The sequence below is a fragment of the Brienomyrus brachyistius genome, chromosome 11 (genome assembly GCF_023856365.1).
Source record: "Brienomyrus brachyistius isolate T26 chromosome 11, BBRACH_0.4, whole genome shotgun sequence".
Classification (NCBI taxonomy): domain Eukaryota; kingdom Metazoa; phylum Chordata; class Actinopteri; order Osteoglossiformes; family Mormyridae; genus Brienomyrus; species Brienomyrus brachyistius.
This window is the reverse complement of record NC_064543.1, coordinates 13,279,450-13,302,283: the sequence shown is the minus strand read 5'-3', so window position 1 is coordinate 13,302,283 and position 22,834 is coordinate 13,279,450. Positions and strand designations below refer to the sequence as shown.

The 22,834-nt window shown below is 46.3% G+C and overlaps 1 protein-coding gene and 1 long non-coding RNA gene across 4 annotated transcripts; both read left to right on the top strand.

Annotated features, from left to right (window-relative positions):
- Positions 1–969: 969 nt before the first annotated feature.
- Positions 970–19,015, top strand: ccbe1 (collagen and calcium binding EGF domains 1). 3 transcript variants are annotated; one of them, XM_048969333.1, is made up of 12 exons: positions 970–1,104; positions 1,390–1,545; positions 2,586–2,672; positions 11,324–11,376; positions 11,671–11,805; positions 12,866–13,003; positions 15,226–15,359; positions 17,200–17,311; positions 17,413–17,552; positions 17,635–17,670; positions 17,829–17,864; positions 17,982–19,015. In XM_048969333.1, exons 2-12 carry the CDS (start codon positions 1,433–1,435, stop codon positions 18,168–18,170), a joined length of 1,173 nt encoding a protein of 390 aa, XP_048825290.1. In that variant the 5' UTR covers positions 970–1,104; positions 1,390–1,432; the 3' UTR covers positions 18,171–19,015. The 3 variants fall into 3 exon arrangements, with proteins under 3 accessions (XP_048825290.1, XP_048825291.1, XP_048825289.1); XM_048969334.1 differs by having other exon boundaries at positions 979–1,104; positions 1,506–1,545; XM_048969332.1 differs by having other exon boundaries at positions 983–1,545.
- Positions 10,552–11,247, top strand: LOC125704047 (uncharacterized). Its single transcript, XR_007381018.1, has 3 exons — positions 10,552–10,659; positions 10,828–10,890; positions 11,101–11,247. It is a non-coding gene; the product is annotated as an uncharacterized LOC125704047 (long non-coding RNA).
- Positions 19,016–22,834: the final 3,819 nt, after the last annotated feature.

Genomic DNA, 22,834 nt, shown 5'->3' with positions numbered 1-22,834 from the left:
AAATCAGCTCAGCTGTTTAATGTTAAAGGCAAGCCTGTCTTGACCACAGCTGTCAGGGGTCTTGTGCTAGGTACTGTGGTCTGGCTTTTGTGAATGAGAGGATGCTCCACTGCCTGCAAAATGTGTGAGTGTACATCTCCCCCCCCCCCATGTTTTATAAAGGATGCAGAGAGAGCCCCCTGCATAGACCTAAGCCCATCAGTACTATAGCGTGGACACTTACTCAGCACAGTGAATGGTACGGGCTGATACACACTGTTCCACATATGCTTCTTAGATTTCACTCTTCATTGCTTTCCGTGGTTTTGGCATCTCAGGCTCAGAAGTAATATTAATGTATTTTAAGTTATGTATTCGTCATTATGAAGAAACTGGTCATATATAGAACAGAACAGAACAGATGGCATGATTAGAACTACGGAGACATGATAGCAGGCCTGTGTTATTCAATGCTTTTTTTTTTGTATTGCTGTACAAAATAAATATTTAATAAAATATGCAAAACGTAAAATCGGCATGTATTTCCATCCGGCAACCGTTTTTTATAACTTTAACTTTACTCGGAGAAAAACATGTATTTGTATTGCGACTCAGTAATTCTATTCTATAATTGATTATTATTATTTAATTCAAGAGGTATACTTATTTGTTTTATCTAGTACTGTGACCTTGATAATTCTAGCCCGCAATTATTTTATTTAGCGAGCACGTTTATGTTATTTACATTCATTTGTTGCGTGTGCCTTTAAGGGATCGTCAAAGCATCGTACACTGGCTGAAAAAGTCAAATATTCAACGTAAATGTAATCAGCGAGGGAAGGGCACTTTCTATTCTAATTTCATTTTCTTTGTTTGTGCTTGAGTCATCGCTTGCTTTCGTGCGAATTGCGACTTTTGGATAAACGGTTTCTTGTAAAATTTGCTCAAGTTGTCGTGTCCCCCCCCCATACCACACACACACACACACACACACACACACACATTTTTCCCCATCCTGTGTCATAAGAGCAGGACTGATGCATCAGCGAAAGACTCGCAAACAGTGGAGCGGGGCAGCAGACCTCAGTTAATGGGGTGATTCCTCCCGGAGAGGACGTAGAGGAGGTATTTCATACAGTCAATTTTAAGTGACTTCTTATAACTGGGGATGCCAGTCCGCCGAGGCTCATTGCGACTCTGGGTTATAAACCCGTTCAGGTCGATGCGCAGTGTTTCGAAGTCTCCTAGCGTTTAGCATTTGCACAGTGGAATTCAGACCAATAATGCTAGACTAGTATCACATGTCTGAACAAGCTATAATAATAATAATAATATATAATGCATAACAATGCATGACAAATAGTATGTCTATTCTGAAAGGATTCTTCTGCGCTCTTCGTTAATTCAAAGACTTGACGGATTTAAGACATCCCTGATTGAGGACGTTGAGAATATGATGGATCGTCGTTTTTATGCTGCACTGGTGCTGCTAGTTTTTTATTGTGTTCTCCTCTCGGATTCGGAAGCGAGCTCCTTGAAAACACAGGCTGATCTCAACCACACCGGGTGAGTTCACCTTAATTCGGTGCTCGTGTTTTTTTTCTACTAGGGTAGAAAGGAGGGGGATAAGAAAGTGGTGCGTATCACTTTAGAAGAGACACCCCGGTTTGTGAATGTAATACCTATTTTTTAAATCAGAAGTATTGGAAGGTTCCTACTGATGTGTTACAATGTGTATCAGAGAAAAAAAACATTGTTTAACATTGACCGACATCTGAAAACATTTCATATTACTGCGCAGACTGCATCAGGCTCTGCAAAGATTCACGCACAGTTAAATCGGACTTGATAAACAAGACATTTCTGTGTGACTGTGCATGGATTAGACAGGAATTACTTCCAGGCCAGACTGGCCAACAGGTTTAGCAGTGAGACACAGGAGTGCATTGTTGTACTTTCTAGTGAGAGAAGAGGTGAGTGAGAGGGAGATGAATAACGGACCAAACTCGACCCAAAGTGATCATTACAGTTGTAACAGGATACTGCTGAAGACAAAGTTAGCTATTTAATTGACAAATCCACCAGGCAGTTGATATTGTCCAGCAATTGTATTGCATTGTCAGAACATAAAATCTGTTTCAAATGTTCTATATGAAACTGATATTGTGTGCCTTAAAATAAAACAGACCACAGTGCATAACTTATTCCAGAGTGCTGAAGGCTGTGAAAGAGCTTTAAACTTTGAGAGATTACAGTGAAGGTAAAGTATCCTTCTGGATCATAGGAAAGGAGAGTCACATCAGCTGAGGTCCTGCTGCTTTATTTTCCATGCATCCCAGTGAACTCGGTCTGACTGCCAACTGGTGCATTGTTGAGCGGTCATCCTGTAAGGCACATGTTCATTTGCTGTGTTTGGGGGAGGGGGGGGGGGGGGGCGCTCATGTCATGTCATGCATCACTCAACCATACCAATACCAAATCGGCAGACACTTTAGTTCCTTTGGTGATATCTGTGAGTTTACCTCCAGCACACTGCCTGTCTTTTTCACCCTCAGTAATCATGCTGCTCGTTCGCTAACCCTTCTCCTTTCTGTTTTTGCTCTCAGAGAAACGGAGGACTGTCCGGAGAACAAAATCCTCACAGTCGAGTACACCTGCATCAAGGCGGGGGGTAAAAATGGCACCTGCCTCCGGTAAATCCTGCTTTGCAGCTCCACGTATTTCCTGAATCACTGCTGTGATTCTCCTAATGCTGCTCTGCATGGCACACGACCACAGATACCACTGAAGCAATGACAGGCACAAGCGTGTTTAAAGGAAAGCCAAAGAATTGGCATGGAAACCCTAGAATATGCACAAGAATCCAAGATCCGCGTGTCCTATAATTTTGGGGCCATACAAGATAGTTTTGCGACTCTTTTGGGTGTTTCCATGCGTACATGGTAAGGTAATTTAAACCACCTCAACCTGACCAATCCGATTTTGAGTGCGTATGCTGGGTAATGGATAGCATGCTCACAGCCGGCACTACCCCGTTGAGGTTCTGGATGTCAGGAGAACCTCCTGGTTCCTGATTTGGGCAAACTGCTCACACCCAGGAAAGGGTTGCATTTTATCAGTCGTAGGGAGAGTAGAAACAATGGCGAGTTTTGTGTTTGGGTTTTCTAAGGGTGCTTGTTTTTTTTTGTTATTCCACATAAAAGTTTGGATTTTATGAGTGTCGGATTGTAGCCCCTAGCAGTGCAGAGGTGTAGCAAAGCCACATCAATTACACCTGCACCTTTAACTACTTGCTTCCACAGAAGGCTCGTTTAGGGACCAGTTGTAGAAAGTTAACTGGCCATTCCCACCTCCCTTTCCACCGTCTAGGTCAGAGCCAATGCAAGCATATGATTGTTTTGCTTTCCGTACATTTTTGTGAGTGCATGTTTCAGAATCACGGGGGGGGGCTCCGTTGTTTCTTAGCCATAGTTGTTCTTCACTTTGTAAAGATGAAACGACGCCGGTTCCAATCACTAACCACTCTCAGCTGTGTAGATGGGGGGGCCTTCGTCAGTAAACTCCTCGCCTGGATTTCGTCGGTTCCGACTGGGGTGAGCAGCTTATTGCTCAGACGGGAGGGAATGCGGAGCGCGGTAAACAACGCGTGGCCCTGTTTGAATTATGGGCCGTTGTGAAACCTCGCCGACGCACTGCAGCCAGTACGGTGCAGGCGAGTTGGAGTCCGATAGAATGGCGGCTGCTGAGCCAAAAACATAAGAGGGGGGAGTCTGTCCGGAATGAGTGATGTAAGGCACGTTTGTGGGGGACGTTCTGTGACTATATCTGCTGTCAGGTCACTGACTCCCTTGTTAAGTTATGGTTACTCCCACGGTGCACGGCGGGGTACATTCTGGTGATGAGGAGTCTCGTTAACTTAGGGAAGACGTTGTACTTAATTTTGTGTGACCGACAAAGGAAACAAACTAGGGGGGGCGAAAAACTCACTGCTCGGATAATTGCGGCTTAATTAAGGTTGAGTTAGCTGGCAACTCCTCAGTCCTTTGCCAACCTTTATGAGTCTTTGAGTTTACCCACAATGCACTGCTCCACCACTTCCCTGAAGTGAAGCGGGCTATGGATGCTGTCTCCTGGGTAGAGGGAGTGTCTGTTCCCAATTGGCATGTTCCTTGCCATTCTGTGGTAGCTGGGCTCCATTTTTAAAGAATGTATGGCTCATAATTTTATGCCCCCCCTGCCACCACCACGAAGCATAAGCATACAAGCTTGTGCATGTATAGGGCCAGAGTCATGACCCAATCTCCCCTGTCACACCAGAAAAGGATATCTCTCATTGCTGCTCATATTTTTCCAAGTTCTTGGCCAAGATATAAAATACACTTTTTTTTTTTTGTGAAGGCTTTTAGAGTTTCCTCCATGATCCCTGATGCAATTGTCTTATTGTGGCCAGTTTACCAAACGTGGGATGGCCTGGGTGCTTAAATGACTGAATTGCTGACAGATCATGTTTAGACTCAAGCATGTTATCTCCCTGACAAGCAGTATGATACACTATGAACCTCCTACGCCCCCCCCCCCAACACGTACTCAGCTTCACCCTAAGACTAAAAACATCCATTTGTAATATGTTGTGGATTCCTTTCTTGCCACAGAACTCGACAGGAAGCGGGGGGCGCACTCGCAGAGTTCGGGAACTGCACGTGTTCCAGTGTGCTGGGATTCAGCTTCACTTCGAGAGTCTACTGAATTTACAGAGAAAATGTTTCACAAGATATGTTTACCGCCAGGGGGGGTGATTCTTGGATTTGACCCTTATGGGGGGGTTGGCTGAACCCAACTAAATAGGGTCTTCCAGTTTTCCAGAATTTAGTACAGATGTTTGATTGCCAGATTGGGATTGATGTTGGTTCAGAATTAGACCTGCGTATCTGATTAAACTGGGAGCTGTGACCTTCTACTGCATGTTCCAGTTCATCCACCTAGACCTGGGGGCCGCAGAGCCTGTGATTGCTGGAGGGGTTTGAGAGTCACTCTCCAAAGTTTGAAGATATGGCGCCTTTCAGGGAGTGCAGGGTGTGTTGTGTTGAGAGTCAAGTTACAGGGTGTCAAGAAGGGTGACACCTCCTCAGTCAAACTGGGCTCCTCTCTCTTTTCTATTTGGAGGGGGGGTGTGTTTGTTCTATGACAAGGGGGAAGGGTGATACTAACCCCCCCCAGCCCATTTAACCAACCTGCTGCTAAATTGCAGTGTGCACATTACACCATGTACACCATGCTGCAAGTCTTTATAAGAGTGTTATCAGTCTTTTACAGTGTTTGCACGTAGTTTTTGTCTTGCCTGTGCTTTTCTCGCCGTTTTCGTTCCTGATTACCGGGAAGCTAAAATGCTGCCACACCGCCGATTTAAGATCGGGGGGCGTGTCCTCAATTTCAAAATCGCTCGCGTTCGGTCAAACCCCACCAAACGTACGACGCCGACGTGAATACGCAGTCAGACGTCGAACTGACGTCGTGAAATCAAATGTAATATTATGCCAGTTTTCCTGTTATGTAAAGCATAACAGCTCCTAATGTAGCAATTCATTTTCCGTGTGCAAGTAGTGCAGCTTGAGTGATGTTCTGAATTCCAATGTTACAGAACGTTTTAGAACAGTGATTCTCAACCCATGGGCCACGACCCAAATTCTGGTCATGGCAAGTTCTGAAAGGGTTGCAAAAGCAGAATTGGAAATGAATGCATTTTAAAATCAGCAAGCCCATATGCTGATCCACGATCAGATTTCCCAGCCCCAATCCTAGAATTAATCTATATAAATGGGTCTTGGGTCTGTGAATGATTAGCACAAAACTAGCGAACAATCAATCAATTCCAGAAACCAAACCATAGACACATAATTTAAAATTCACTGGCACATCCAATCAGATTGTAGCAATAGGTGTGCCGCATGTTACACAGTGTTAATTTAAACTTATACTTGATAGAGGGAGGTGACTGAGCCAGCATGGTAACAATTGGGTCGCGGTGCAAAAAAGGTTGAAAAACACTGTTTTTCAATGTTACAGAAACTTATCTTTCTGTAATCAAGATTCCAGAATTACTGATAAAAGTTCTAAAATGAACTCGACCTAAATAGACACCAATATGTTGATGCTACATGAGCATAAATCTTACCACCTTAGTCGGCGCCTTGGAATCACACGCAAACCATGACGGGAAGCTGTTTTTGTAATATTGTGTTATCTGCACTATGCACATTATTTTATTTCTGCATATGATTTATCATGGTGAGTCTTTTGATCGCGCTTCATCGTTTTGCATGACGCCTCAGACTCAGCACCTTGTATGTAGACGTACTTGGTGATAAATCAATGATTTTTGATTCTGATTTTAATTCTGATGTCAGAGTCGGCAGCTACGTCACCGTGGGGTTGGTGAGGGTGGGTGGGGGCACGGTGGTGGAGTTCTCACCCTCGGCACTCTGCGGCCTCCCTTCCCTGAACTGGGTTACTTTCTGCATTCCTGCACCAGCCCTGGCCCTTGTGTTTTGACTCCCCCCTGCGAAGTGGGATCGCGAGAGGGACTGTGACCTGATCCGCAGAGAAGAGTGGAATGGGGAGAGGGTGGGGGCGGAGGGATTCGAAAAATGTGTTGAGATACATTTTGCAGAAACACATGTGATACAACATTCTGTTTATTGGCAGTATTCCTGAAATGTGGTGGTGGTGGTGGGGGGTCAGAGAAGCGCTTAGAGTATCGGGCATGTCAGCATTGTCATGGAATTTAGTGCATCTGTCTTTGTAGCTGGAATCCCATAAGTGCTGTTTTTTTGGTGTGTGCAGTGGAGGTTCGGCTTTGTGTCAGATTCTAACCCCAGGGAGTGCAGAGCTGTAAGTGTCAGTAAGTGACCTCTAGGATTATCTATCCATCCGTTTCCCATTTTCTGGGTGTGATTGTGAGCAGGGTGCAGATGGGGAGGGCACCGCCATGCTATCTTTCAGCCAACTCCTCACACTCGTGCTCACAGTCACGCTCACAGTCACGCTCACAGTCACTCCCAGCAACTTCCAGATCAGGACTGGCCAGCCACTGGCTTCCGGGGTCAGACTGCTAACAGCGTATACTTTTTAATATTTTTTGGGGAGGGAGAGATCTTCCCAGTACGCAGTTAATTTAAATAATAATTTCAGTGGAAAGAAACACTGGCTGTCCTCTCGAGCCAACTTTCCGGTTAGTGGATAATTTCTTTCAGCTATCTTTATTTCGTCCAAACGTTTATCTAAACAACGGCGCATGATGAAAAGCCTCAGACTCTACGATCTTCACTGGCCCCCCATACTGGGGACATAGAGGCCAGGTGTCTGGTGTGTGGGATCGAAAGAGGGGTTTGAGTCCACCTGAGTCACCGACTGATGCAACTGGCCTGCGGAGAACGTGCGGGGGGAGGGGGTGTGTGATTTAGCTGTGTGCGCTGTGTGACACTAATCAGGACCAGATGCCAGGGATTCCATTTTATTGTTTAGAGCCTGCTGGGATTTTGGCAGGGAGGTAATGGGGGGGGGGGGGGGGGGGCAGCAGAGCAGGACAAGCAAGGAGTCTATTCTGCACTGAACTCCAGACACCCCACCACCCCCAATGAAAGGCTGCTGTGAGTGGAAACGAACTTTTCCATCTCCCCACTTTATATCGAGGCAGGATGGTACTTTGTGTCACGCGGTGGAAGTTAGTTGCAGGGTGCGTTGGGATGGGGGGGGGGGGGGGGGGGGGCAGGGGATGGCACAGTATGAATCTGGTCTCTCCTGCTGTTTCATGGTCTTTTGACTTATTGCTGTGTAATAAGTGACTCTGTCCTGGAAGTTTGCCGAAGTGCCGTTCTCACATACAGACCCACAATCCCCTTCGCACCCTGACCATTTCTCGACGATGCTGCTGAAAGTGCACATTCGCCCCGTCTTGGGCCTCGTGAAATGCACCCACGTTTATACGAACCCATGATTTCTCATTCTGCCAGAATGAGCACTAACCTGAATGCCTTTATTTGTTCTTTGGCTCACGGTACCTCACTGCAATTTCTATTAGTCGAGCCTCAGCCAATAAAATCACGATGCGATTACCAGCAAATTAATCATGGGCTGAAATTTCATAGTCATTTAAAACACGTTGTTTTTGCGCAACACCAGCTGCACACGCATAATGGTGAAAGTACTCAACATAAGAACAGCTGGCAGACGGCCCCACTGCACAAAATATTATAGGTCAGGAGTCTTTTTTTCTGTGGTTTTTGGGGTCTTGCTGTTCTTTCGGAGTCTTGCCTAAAGGATGTAAATAAAGATTTTGGGGCACTTCGAGTTGGGTCGCACTCTTGCCGGTTTCCTGTTCCCTGTGAAACCCGGACCTTGTCTGACACCTCATTTGCTACTGTGGGTCATTAGTATTGGCTGTTTTCTCTGTCCAGAATCTCTCAGGCTGATCTCCCCCTGGGGCATCTGCCAGACTTCAGGCCCCTTGTAGAGTGGGTCCAGCCATGGCATCTGCTGTCAATCAAAGTGTGCTTCAGCCAATCCGTACCAGGGAGGGTCAGGAGTGGCACATTCTTGCTCCTACATGGTCTTAGTGGGGTCATGCATCCCAGGACCCTCTCCCTCCCTCTCTCCCTCTCTCCCCCACCTTGAAGGGAGCTGTCCGGACATCACGGTATTCGGGTCATTAGCGCCGGAGGGGAAGGTTTGAAGACTAATGATGACAGAAGCAGCAGGAGTCAATGAACATTAAGACAAGTTGATGGGGGGGGGGGGGGGGGGGTGAACAGAGGAGTGCTGATACCTCCCCGGGGAGGATGACCATGGGAAGGGCATCTCATCCCTGAAAGCTGGAAGTGAGCTGATAAAGTAAATAAACAATGGGAGCTGCAGTCTCCCTCACAACAAAGATAACATCTCCACATCCTCATTGGTGCTGGGGGGCTACTGGGAGGGGGGGGACCACTTTCGTGCCTCAGTTGGCATGTTGCGAGGTATCAGTCCCAGCAGACGTACTTTGACCACATGGCCGCTGTGAGTGTACCCTGTAATGCCACAGTGCCTCTGCATAGTACCAGCCAATCAGACTCCCCGGGCAGAGTTGGGGTTCTGGGATGTTGCCATCTTTTGTGGAACTGACTCCTGCCAGGGTCGTTGTACAGGCCTGTTACGATTAGTTATAATGAACCTGGCTGATGTTTACTAGCTGTACCCAATTTCACTGCGGCCTGCATCTCAGGAGTCCTGCAAGGACTGACTTAAGGGAACGCTGACTGCACTGGTCTGCAGACAGAGCCACTGACAGTAAACAATGCTCACCGATGGTGTGACTTCAGTGTCAGCATGAGCCTACAGTTACAGACCAAAGACAGGCTCATAGACAGACTCATAGACAAACTCACAGACAGACCAAAGACAGGCTCACAGACAGACTCATAGACAAACTCACAGACAGACCAAAGACAGGCTCACAGACAGACTCATAGACAAACTCACAGATAGAGCAAAGAGAGGCTCACAGACAGACCAAAGACAGGCTCAAAGACAGACCAAAGACAGGCTCACAGACAGACTCATAGACAAACTCACAGACAGGCCATTGATGCCCAAAGTAACGTTGTCCATGCAGACCCCCCCCTCCCCCCGGGACTCAAGTCAGCAGACGACACTGCGGGAACTTCCCAGCCCTGGGGGTGTCTGCCAACCCTCCTGGTCATAAAGCGCGGCAGGAAGGCAGCGGGGGGGTCTTTGTGTGAAACCCAGGTGATGGCGGGGGCAGGGGTGTGTCACTGTAGGACCCATTCACATCTGCTCCCCATTTGTCTGCCCCAATGCACCCCCCCCCTAGCCAGGGCAGAGGTGCCATGTTCAGGCCTCGCGTCCTCCTTCATGGACCGGATCACGGAGCCATCAGCGCTGAGCCATGGCTGCAGGAGATCATGGATCATTTTTAACCCAGGAAGGGGGTGGGGTGCTGGGGGTTGGAATTACACTCCACAGGAGTTGGAGAGGAATAAAAGGAGAAAAGAAAACATGAAATGAGGAATTCTCTCCACAGTCGATGCACGATGGCCGGGGGGGTGGGGGTAGGTTTTAATTTCTTGTGTTGTTTTCGGTCCTTGGTGATCTGCCAATCAATAAAGTTCCAATTCCCAGTGACCAGATACCTCCAGCCCCCCGCATTGCTGATTTCTGTAGCATATGGGTAGTGCAACGCACTCCGCGTGACCGACCTGCTGAGGCAGTCGCCAGAAATATGGGCAAATATGGAAAGATAAGGTGCGTGGGGATTTTGGTGCAGGCTCTGGACTGAACAGCTAGAGGGCATGTGGGGGCCCTAGAGGTCCGCCTTAGTGGGGTCTTTGTCTATAGTCCTCTTACTCCAACCTCTTCTCACTCCTGTTTGCAGCCTTCCAACTTCTTCAGGGCCTCTCATGGTCTCTCAAGGCTTTTTCCGATATCGCAAATTAGACCCGTGGTGACTGATTGTGGCAGGTGCTAATGCTACCTGATTGGGTGCTGATGCTAACAGACTGGGTGCTAATGCTACCTGATTGGGTGCTGATGCTAACTGACTGGGTAATGATGCTAACTGACTGGGTAATGATGCTAACTGACTGGGTACTGATGCTAACTGACTGGGTGCTAATGCTAACTGACCAGGTACTGATGCTAACTGACTGGGCACTGATGCTAACTGACTGGGTACTGATGCTAACTGACTGGGCACTGATGCTAATTGACCAGGTACTGATGCTAACTGACTGGGCACTGATGCTAATTGACCAGGTACTGATGCTAACTGACTGGGTGCTAATGCTAACTGACCAGGTACTGATGCTAACTGACTGGGTACTGATGCTAACTGACTGGGTGCTAATGCTAACTGACTGGGTGCTAATGCTAACTGACTGGGTACTGATGCTAACTGACTGGGCACTGATGCTAACTGACTGGGCACTGATGCTAACTGACTGGGTACTGATGCTAACTGACTGGGCACTGATGCTAATTGACCAGGTACTGATGCTAACTGACTGGGCACTGATGCTAATTGACCAGGTACTGATGCTAACTGACTGGATGCTAATGCTAACTGACCAGGTACTGATGCTAACTGACTGGGTACTGATGCTAACTGACTGGGTACTGATGCTAACTGACTGGGTGCTAATGCTAATTGACCAGGTACTGATGCTAACTGACTGGGTGCTAATGCTAATTGACCGGGTACTGATGCTAACTGACTGGGTTCTGCTGCAAACTTACTGGGTTCTGATGCAAACTAACTGGGTACTCTTGCTAACACTTTCTATTTCTCTTTCAGGAGGAAGTGCTGTGAAGGCCACAGGTTTGTGATGGGCCACTGCATTCCAGAAAGTAGGTAAAAAATACACCTTCTTTAAAACCACTTATTTTACTGTCGCAGGCATCAGAAGATGGACAGACTTATACCATTAAAAAGATCCAAGAAAATGTTCCACATTCTAAACCTGCTGGGACTTAAACCTTAAACCTTAAAACTTGCCTTTTTTTGGCATTTAGCATGTAAGACACGAGAAGATCCAAGCTGCTGTGCACTTTGTAGACTGAGCCTGAAGGTGGTGACATCGCACGCAGAAGGGCAGCCTGCCTTGATGTCTGTGCCTTTTCTCTCTCCCCCCCCTGCCCCAGGCGTGGATGTGTGCGAGGGGTCTCCCTGTGAGCAGCAGTGCACCGACAACTTCGGCCGCGTAGTCTGCACCTGCTATCCCGGCTTCCGTTTCGACAGGGACCGCCACCGGCACCATCAGCACCCCTACTGCCTCGGTGCGTGGTGCAGCTTATTTCACCCACACCAGCACCAGGGGGTACGGGCGGGCAGTGCCTCACCAAACACAGCCCAGGACCCCCCAAGAGAGCTCAGGGACCCTCCCATATGAACCCTCATAAGAAACCCCTAGAGTTGACACCTTACTGTTGCCCCCCTGGTTTTTATACCCACCCCAGTCAACAACTTTAGCTTCCACCAGACCCCCCCGCTCTCACTCGCCGTCCCTCATTCTCTTGCTCAGCTCTGGAACTGCATCTGTCAGTCGTCCTTTGCAGGAATGTAGAACGGTTTTATGCAAAAATGGGCGAGTACGTGTAAGGCGAGCTCCAAGCACGTGCGTGCTGTTGTGTCACCGTGTCATTGCGCAATACCGCCCATGGACGTGCTGCCTGTCACGGGGAACGCTAACCGCAGGGCATAGCAGGTAGCGTGCTGAAGGACCTGCATCACAGCTCCCAGGAGAGGGGAAGCACTGACCTAGGTGCTTATCCCAAACGACTTTATAAAGTGTCCCACTGAATGCATGGATAAAAGATCCCATGCAAACAGGAAGTGCTGCTTCTCTAGCTTAGTGATAGCAGGGGGAGTTTGCTGAGTTTTGATTACCAAAATGTCCCCAAAGTGCGGTAAAACCTGAAACTTCCTTACTTTTGGGGACACTTCTTCAGGTCCCCATTTGGATAACTTCAGTTTTATAAAAATCTGTGAATGCAATCAAAAAAGTAAAAGTAGGGGTTATGGGTGTTGTGATTGGGATTAGGGTTTTCCTTATAGGTCCCCATTTAGATAAGAAGACCAACTTGTGTGTGTGTGAGTGTGTGTGTGTGTGAATTAGGTTTATATTACATTGTGGGGACCACATGTCCCACACAATGTAATAAAAACCTGTTATTTTGATGTTGTAGGGACCTTTCATCAGGTCCCCACAAAGATTTTTTTGTTTGGCTACTTATGGTTCATCATGTTGGGATTAGAGTTTTCCACATACAAATGAATGGAGAGTCCCCACAAAGATATAATTGCAAACCTGTGTGTTTCTGTGTATCCCTCGCACAGACGTGGATGAGTGCGAAGAGTCCAATGGCACCGTGTGTGAACAGGACTGCACAAACACACCAGGCAGCTTCCTGTGTGGCTGTCGTCATGGTTACAGCTTGGCGCCAGACCGTCGTACCTGTGTGGTCAGTAAAAGCTGTAAGTAACCTCTCTCATCCCATCCCGCTATGCTGGTTCTCCCTCCTGGGTTTGTACCCTGGATTTTGTTGTCTTCCGAGTCCAGTGGTCCAGCTGTCTCTAAGCCAGTAGTTAGATCTGCCTGTGCTTTCTGTCTCTAACAGTGAGCAGATATTTTCTAAGATGAATGATAATTGTGCAGTTGAGATTGGTTTGTCTTCTTTAATGACATATTTTAGATGGTACTTGATTACTTACACGTGATGTGTACCTGAAAGTTCTGAGAAATGCTCTGAAGCACGTTACGAGGAACGTGCTGTTTTACTGGTGATCTGGAGGGGCTTTGGGGGCCTGTAGGGACTGGGGAGAGATCAGAGCCACGCAGGACACAAAGTGAACCCGAACAAATATCAAAGGGGCCATTTTGGCAAGGAAAGGGGAAAGTGAAGTTAGGAGTGCGTATCGGTGAAACGTGAAATGGAAACAAGTCCTTGGAAGAGCATCGGGATTATGCTGGGGGTACTGTAGGGGGGAGGGTCAGTGAATGGAGCACACCCGGATAGTTTTTAGGACAGACACATGGATTGAATCAACACAAATAACCGCATGATCACCTGACTTCCTCTCCTGATCTTAAACGGTGTTTAAACGCTGTTCCCTGCTTCCCTGGCAGCTGGCGGAAGGGATTCTTTTCTTGGCTGAGCTCTTGAACATTTAAAGGTTCAGCTCAGTCTCATTATTATCATAATCAGTTTTGATTTTAAAGACTAGCAACCATATAAATGTCATGTCTCCAGAATGTTCCGTCTTCTATTTGGGTCACCAGACTTCCCAGTGACATATTCTCTTCTCAGCGAGTTTTCTCCTTCCTTGATCTTTTCCCGGCATCATGCTCTCCAACAAGTGAAAGTTCAGACTTGTTTTGATCAAGATCCACTTGTGTTGCTTTTCGCTGCGGCCCGTGATATTCTTAAAATTCTTTGCAAGCACGAAAGTTCAAAGGCATCAATCAGTACTTCTGAAGGCTTATTTCCTTTATGGCAGTTCTGCAGAATGCCAACCTGCAACATGTTCCTTTACTGCTGGATCCTTTGTGGTTCATGACTGTTTATGAGGAGCCTCTATGCCTCCAACATCAACTCTGAAGTCAGTTGCAGTTCTGGTGCTCATAAACTTTGTTTTCTTCACATTTATCTGTAGGACAATCTTCTTTCAGTTTCCTTATAAGTGCCTTCAGATTATTATTTTCCACTCTAAGCGTGGCGTCGTCGCCAGGCTGTTGATGTGTCTTCCACCGATTTGTTAGCATTTCTTTGAGCACGTCATTGGCTTGGAAATGATATAAAAGCTTACTAATAACTCCTTTACTAATGAGGAACCAATCAGATTCCCCTTATTCTGTTTTGCCTGTGGCTTCTTATGAAATGTAGAGATTCATAAAGATAGTATGATGCTTTGGTACATCCATTTTTTCATGAGAACATTCCATATTCCAAATAGAAGACAGAATATTCTGGAGACATTTATATGGTTGCCAGTCTTTAAAAGGCTTTATTCTGATCACTAAAGTGCATGCTGACATCCTTCTGATATTTCATGGTTTTTCCAGTCATGCATTGTTCTACCAAAAACTTTGAAATTCCTTCTTTGTCTGCATCACTTGTTGGGGCCAAACCCCATATCACCGTTGAGGGGTTCGTCATTGGCACAGTCCTTTATTGCTGCTGCCCAATAGGTGATAGAACTCATCTAGCACCTCTGCTAAGACCTGTTTGCTTTGGCCGACCCTGTTAATAGTAAATAATAATAATAAATTCCAGGCAACGTAGCTCTTCGCTTCCCAGATGAATGCAAACCTCCAAGGCAATGAACCATGAGGAGGGGATCAGTCTAAGCGATATATATAAAATTTTGTTCCTTTTTCTGGAGTTTCAGAAATTAAAACTGGATGTGGTCATTCAACCATAGCTGTGCCTTTAGATGTAATGTTCTTCACATGTAGTGTGATTTCACTAAATGCTGTATGAAGGATTTTATGAAGAAGCATTTTTTTTCATTTACTGTTCATGCATTCAATACAACGGTCTGGTTGACACTTATAAAAATACCACTGTCTCCCCCTGTACTTTGTGCTCCTTCTCTGTCTCTTCCTCCTGCTATCTGTCTTTCTCTGGCTGTCCTTCTGTCTCTTCTTCCCTATCGTTTCTCTCTCTTTCTCTCCATCCCTGTCTCTCTGTACCCAGTGAGCTCCGCGGGGAAATCAGACACCCTGATGAGTAGCGAGTCCTGTTCCGTCACTTGTCAGGACTTTATCAGCATGAGGAACAGCCTGCTGCAGATTAAACTGAGACTGGGCAGCACACCACCTAGTGGGCAGGTAAGGCATAGCATCACCTGGTGGAACAGTCAGATCTGTGGCCCTGTAGCTATAGTTAGTCAGGGTATATCAATTTAAATGCAGAAGAGATCCAGCTTGGGTTGCATGGCATGCTTTCAAACACATTCTGATATGCAGATTGGCAGCACTAATTCACTTATATCATTGGTGTGTGCATATGTGCCGTGCAGTTAGCATTGCAATAGTATACTGGTTTCATAGTATACCATGGTATGAAAATTGATGGTTATCATACTATGTACATTTGCTTATTACCAGAATTCAAATAAAAAATGCAACCCGAGATTTTAACCTGCACACGAGATTTTAACCTGCCTGTCATACTCGGCAACTGGCTCTGCCATGCAGAATCTAATCCAGCATATCGCTACCCGATCTGTGCCCCCTGCCTGATTTGTACCTCGCAGGGCTGCGCCTGCATTTTCGAGCATGCGTGCACCGCATGGCATTTTCTGGCACTGTAGAATCCATTCATCCTGCTATTTTATGGTAAACCATATTAACAGCAATAACAGTAACAGCAAACTATGGTGGTCGCCTAATTGTTTGGTAGGAACTGGTGTTAGTGATTCTGCTGTCTGGGGAAAAAAAACCTATTCTTTGTCATTTAAAATGTTCACTCCTTTTTCAATTTCAGAACTCACTCCAGTTGTCTATTGTCAGTTTTTTTTATCAACACTATTACCTAAATATCCCATATCTGAAACATTAGTGTATATTTTCATCAGTTGAAATTACTTCTATCCAGCCACGTGGTATTTTGCTATACTTTGGTTTATTCTGAACTGAAATATGAAGTTTGCAGCCATATTTATATCATTGCAAATCAGAAAAAAAGCCTTTTGTGGGTGTTGGCCTCAATGAAATACATTTATGAAGGTTTTTAAAAAGCTGTGTTTTTATTCATTATTATTGAAAAATCGTTTACATTCGGCTTGATAGTATAACCCTTCCATCCATCCATCCATTTTCCAAACCGCTTATCCTACAGGGTCGCGGGGGGTTCAGAGCCTATCCCGGAAGCAATGGGCACGAGGCAGGGAACAACCCAGGATGGGGGCCCAGCCCATCGCAGGGCACACTCACACACCATTCACTCACACACGCACACCTACGGGCAATTTAGCAACTCCAATTAGCCTCAGCATGGCTTTGGACTGTGGGGGGAAACTGGTATTAACAGTATAACCAACATGGTTTATTGGATTATTAATGTATTTAGCTTGATAGCGACATGTTGTACTGATTATTATCCAAAGAGATATTATGTTTTTAAAGTTCCTGCTTCTTTTTTCCTCCTTATTTGTTTTTTGGGGCAGGAGAAATACAGCTTTGCTGTTCATTTGATTTGTTTTCAGAAGGGACACTTTTTTACACGTAGATCCATTTTAAAAAATTGTTTCAAGTTTCAGCTATAATAAAGCCTTTATTCAACCAAAATAACCCTTGTTTTCATTCAAGGGTAATTTTAACTGATAATTATTATTATTATGATTATTATTAGTAATCATAATAATAATATACTACATACAGTTATAACACTGTGGACGTCTCATACCATTGCAACCCTACCTGCAATTGGCATCTGATTCAGGGTCGAACCTCAGGCCTGTTGCCGGCACATCCTACCAACCTGGGACCGTCTTACTGTTCCATCGCGCTGCACATTTATAACACGCTGGATCATGGTCTCACGCCACACATGTTGCCCTTTTTTACAGTGGCTGAGCTCGCATGCTCGTCGCATGGCCCTTGACTCTCTTCGTCTTGGAGGTCCAGCCTATCTAAAATTATGAGATGCTTTTTTTATTTTGCATAGATACCATCCCCTGACTTGGCCAACCGCAGCGACAAGCCATCCCATGGATGGATGGGCAAAGGGCCGGATGCCCTCAGCCTGCCTGGTCCTCCAGGTGCCCCGGGGGTCCCAGGTATATGCTTCTCGTCCACATGGAAATTCCCACAAATACGTAACCCTTACTACTCCAGTTCCTTATCCATCTGTGATCTGTGTTCTCACGCTACATCCCAGGACCCCAAGGAGAGCATGGAGAGAAGGGTGAACCAGGTTTTAGGGGCCCCCCCGGCCCCCAGGGGCCACGTGGTGATATGGGCCCTATGGGTCCCGAGCCTGACCTGTCACACATCAAACGTGGTCGCAGGGGTCCAGTGGTGAGCTGCACTGATACATATTTTTAACTATGTTGGGGTAGCTTGCCTTGCTTCTTACCTTGATTTTGCTCTGCGTTCCCAGGGACCTCCTGGGGCACCTGGGAAGGATGGACAGAAGGTAACTTTACCTTACTTGTTAGCTGAATATGTAAAGGAACTTCCTGGTCATCACAGGCCACAGATGCAGCTGTCCAAGTGGTGTGTTTGTACTGAATTAGCACAGAGTGTTTGTGTTTAACTGGGACAGCAACCTTAGTGTGTATTTTCCCACTGCAGGGCGAGAGAGGTTATCCAGGACCCAGAGGCCTAGCAGTAAGTCTTCCATACACCTTCCCATTCGCGCATCTGAATGAGAGTCACTATTCCAAAACTCTCTGTTAAATTAGAATTTTTTTACACATCCTTGTCTTTTTCCATTTCGTCTGACAGGGACCCCCGGGATCATTCGACTTTCTCTTGCTCATGATGGCAGACATTCGCAATGACATAATCGAGCTCCAGGAGCAGGTGTTTGGGAGGAAGCGGGACATTACACTGGAAAGCCCTCCCCACTCCTCCGGGGAAACGAGCTTCGGGGACTGGGGATCAGGGGGGGAGGATTTCCCGCTGGATACCTGACCCCCAGACCTGTAGTACCAGTGAAACAACCATGACATCCACTAAGTCTGCAGGTCACAGGAGGTGACTTTCCTGTTGCACGCAACCCTAAATGCCAAATTATGAGATGGACAGATAGCCCGTCTGCCTCGCTGCATTTGTGGACACCTCGGAGGCCTCTGACATTATGTCTGTCAAACTTTTCCATGCAGCAGGTGTGTGAGAAAACAAGTTCTAATGGGCCTTCTGTTGGCAAAATAGTTTTCCCGTAGGAACTAGAGTCTCACATCCCTGGGGAGTGAATGGCACTCGTGTTTTGTTTAGGCTTCCGGAGATAAACATCTCTTACCAGATTGGCATCAAACGGTTATGTGAATGAATGAAGAACCTTTGAGGTTATAAATATCCTCTCTGCTTTGGATTTCTTCGAGGGTTGCCACGTTCTGTCCTTGCCGGGGTTTGCTGAATGTTCTTTCCCAGGAAGGAGCAGCTATTCATGGGCTCAGAAAGACCAATGAAGGACACAGGTTCTCTTTAGGGGATAAAAACAGTCAAAAACGTAAAAAAATACTTGTCCACAAGCCCTACTACCCCAAGTCACACGTATTTACTGTCTGACACTCCCCCTGTCACCGCATCTGCATTTGATATATGTGATGAAAGAGGAAGGACTCTTGGGAATGTGATTTTACAATCTGCCCTGCGTGATTTTGGCTGGTAAGCAGCCCAACACCTTAGCAGCTCGATGGGTCCATGGAAACCATTCTCCAGTGTGTGTATGTCTGAAAGAGCGTATATCATCAAATTATAAAGGCTAAGAATGTGCATAACTGTAATAAAGAGCAATAAAGTACTCCATTAAAGTATTTAAAGTATTAAATGATCTATTAAATACTGTTAGGCCCAGATATGCAGTTCAGGTTGAATGTGAAGTAACGCTAAGAGTGTGTGTGTGTGTGTGTGTGTGTGTGTGTGTGTGTGTGTGTGTGTGTGTGTGTGGATTAGGTTTATATTACATTGTGGGGACCAGTGTATGTGTTTGTGGATTATATTTATATTACATTGTGGGGACCAAATGTTCCCCACAATATAATAAAATCCTATTATTTTGATGTTATTTGGACCATTTTTCAGGTCCCCACCAAGATCTATGAATGAAATCAAAACTAAAAATGCCAGAAGTCTCGTATTTTGTTTGGTTACTCATGGTTAAGGACGTCATGTTGGGATTAGAGTTTTCCCCAAGGAAATGAATGGAGAGTCCCCACAAAGATATAATTACCAACCTGTGTGTGTGGGTGTCTGTTTGAAATGCCTTTACAGGTGTTCCCCGTAGTGGCCAGCAGAGGGAGCTACGTGTTGCGTGACAACAACAACGGCTGTTTACAACATACAACTCCTGAGTGATTCTTGTTGGTTATGTAATACTTGTTGAACAATTCTATCTGATAAAAAAGCAACATGCAGGTCATGTACTCGATATGCAAAGAATGTGGCGGATGGGGTTAGAAGTGGTTTATTTCTGGAAGCCACAGATGCGGAACATTGAGACCTTTTTATTATGCAAACCTTTAGATCAGGATATTGCCGTTTTTTTCATAATTCTTATTTTTCTCCTAAAAGATTAATTAATAATAGATCTGTAAATTATTGTTAATACATCCACAAAAATCTTTAAACCTATTTGACACTGGTTGTATTCGTAAAGTTGTCTTGAAATGTTAATGCACACATTTCTCTTTAAAACAACGGGTGACAGCGATCTTTAGCCAGTGGAATTGATGACAGTCTTACTTTGACAATGACTGATGACAGACTGGTGAAAGTCTGGGCTTGAGGACCTCGCTATTCGTCCTGACAGCCCCACCCCGTTACACACAGCTTGGGTGTCATTAAGTGACAAAGAATACGGTAAAAAGAAGAAATAATTATAAAAGCATGTGAGTGAAAGAAAAAAAACAGCGCAAATGTGAGAGATGGGGAGTTTGGATTTGATTTTCCTCATGGCCTCTAGATGGCACCATTGAAGAAGAAGGTTCGATGGTGGCTCTCAGTAATAGTTTAATCAATCTTGCCAGTCATTACCTTTGAGGTTAGATGCACTGGAATTTGTAAATGCATTCCGAAATTGATGTGTGATCATTTAAAGGAAGGATGTGTTTACCAGCACGCTGTACAGAAGGTAGGGGAGACTGGTGACAATTGTTGGAGGAGGTCTTTCGGTCGATGGCACATACATACTAATCTGCCTGCGTAACTTAGATTTCCGCAAACCCACGTAACTTTACTTCAAAGAGATATTTTTTTTCCTTTGTACAAGCATTTTATAAAAATGAAAATGAGAAAACTCGACAATTATCCCAGGTCACCCCTACTTCACACAACAGGAAGAATCAAGCCTGTTGGGTTGCGCTTTGTCTCTAGGGTGATTTACATGAGTACGTTGTTTTCCATCAGTCCCTTTGAGGTCGGAAAGTGGGCCATTCCCGGAGAGATGGCTAGAGAGAGGAAGATGCAGCAGGTATCACCACGCAGGCTCCCTGCCGCTTTGTTAATCCTATTTAGACACGACACGCATTCCTCGCTGCCAGTGCAACCGGGGCCGTCCCCGCCATGCTGCCGCCTCTGGCATTCCACGCATGCCTGCCCATGGAGTGAGAAATGCAGACTGTGGACATGTGGGCGTACGTGTCCATTGGAGCGCTGGCACGCACATACACACACGTGCGCCGCCGCCGGCTTCTGTTGCCGATCGCCTCCCGAGACGTTTGCGGAAGCTTTCCAGTAACGAGGCTGTGGCTGGCCTCCCTTGACCTCCTCTCACTTCCTTTGAGATGCTCCTAATCATCCTCATCTGAGATAGCTGCCTCCCAGTGGCGCAGCTCGAAGCACGTCCCCTTGCTCCCAATCTGCCCCTCTTTCGTTCCTGAGCGTTGACCGAAGTCACATACGGAGTTACTGATTCGGGGCTCATGAATGCTTCATCCTTCCTTTCTGAAATGATGTGAACTCCTGCTCCGACCACCATCCCCCCTCCCTCAATCACACAGCTTTGGGATCTCAGATTGCTAGTTTGTGAGAAGGAAGGAGGAGAGGGGAGACGCTTATACAGGCAGTCCCCAGGTTAAGAACATTCGACTTATAGAAAAGTCGTACTTACGAACTAAATGCTATAAAGCCTTTTACATTAAAATCTTTGCTTAAATACAATGATTCATAATAATGAATGCACACACTTTGTAACACTTGTAAAAACATTGTGCGGCTTTATTATTATTGCTGTTGTTGTTCTGATTTACCTACGAATTTGACTTAAAGACAGACTAAGGGAACAGATGTCATTCGTAATCTGGACACTGCCTGTATCAAATCCCTGGCCTGGTGTTCTGCTGGCCCCAGGACAGAGCAGGACTGGGATTAAAAATCAACCCTAGCCTTTGGGGTCTGCCAAAATACATTTTGCCAGGGGTAGGGGGGGGCATGGTGGCTGATCTGAAGCACACCGAGGTGACTGATGTGGGGGGAAAGGAGCTGTACAAATAAAAACGGAATATATCACGACTTCCTGAAGTTCCCCTCATCGCGTGACCCAAGTTGTTAACCGAGACATGCTGAACAATGAATCTGTCATCACGCCACACTGTGCTAGGCTGTGTAGGTGTGACTGTGTAGTGCCAGTCCTCCCAGTTGTCCCAAATTCACCAGGACATTTGACCGGTTTCCCAGTTTCGGAGGCGACGTTAAAATCCCCCACGTCTGTCACGTTCCGTCTCTCCGGCTCGTGCCGCACGCACAGGTTCAGGTGAGAACCACGCCGGTCAGTGCTGCGAGGCGGTAAATATTTAGGTGTATCCAGGGCTGAGCAGCTGGTACAGGAAGCGGGCAAATTAATCACCGGCGTCGATCACAGCCGGAGCACGCAGCTGCGAGCTGGGAGGCTGCTGTCAGGGCGCGAGAGAATATTCTCGCACGGACGGGGGCCCCCGCACAAAACCCAGGCATGTCAGCTGAGAGGCACGGGCGTGGCTCACGGCTCGAGCGCTTTGACACGCTAAGCTCATTCTTAAATGGCGGCTGACTGGCTTGCTGCCAGGACGCTGAGACTCTCTCGGGGTGGATCGCTGCCCTGCTCCTCCCAAGCCCCCTTCGTCGCTGATAATTGGCTTGCCGGCTTGGCAGCCAAGAATACTCTAAAAAAACGAAAAAACTGTATTACACGGGTGTAACGCAGGCTGTATAAACTGCCAAATAAATACAGAATAACAAATACGGTAGGTAACCATAAAGGACAATAATGATAAACGAGCCGAAAATAGCACCAACTCAGATAAGCAAGGACATCAAATGTACGTGTGCAAGGGGCACTTTAGAAATAGATCTTGTTTAAAGTGCCAGATAATTAATTGTAGCATGATTTGTGGTGCAATTCATTTTTGTTGAGGGGCATAATTGCATGCGAGCAAAAAATATGACATTTCATTTATTTAGCGGATGCTTATATTGAAAGTGACATGCTTATTTTTTGGAGAAGGTTGGGTCAGATCATCCCTGGAGCAATCGGGGGTTAAGGGCCTCGGTCATGGGGCCCAGTGGTGAAACTGCACTGCAGGCTCTGGGATTTAAACCAGTGACCTCCCGATCACAGGCTTAGCAGCCCAATCTACCGAGCCACACATCACCCGCCC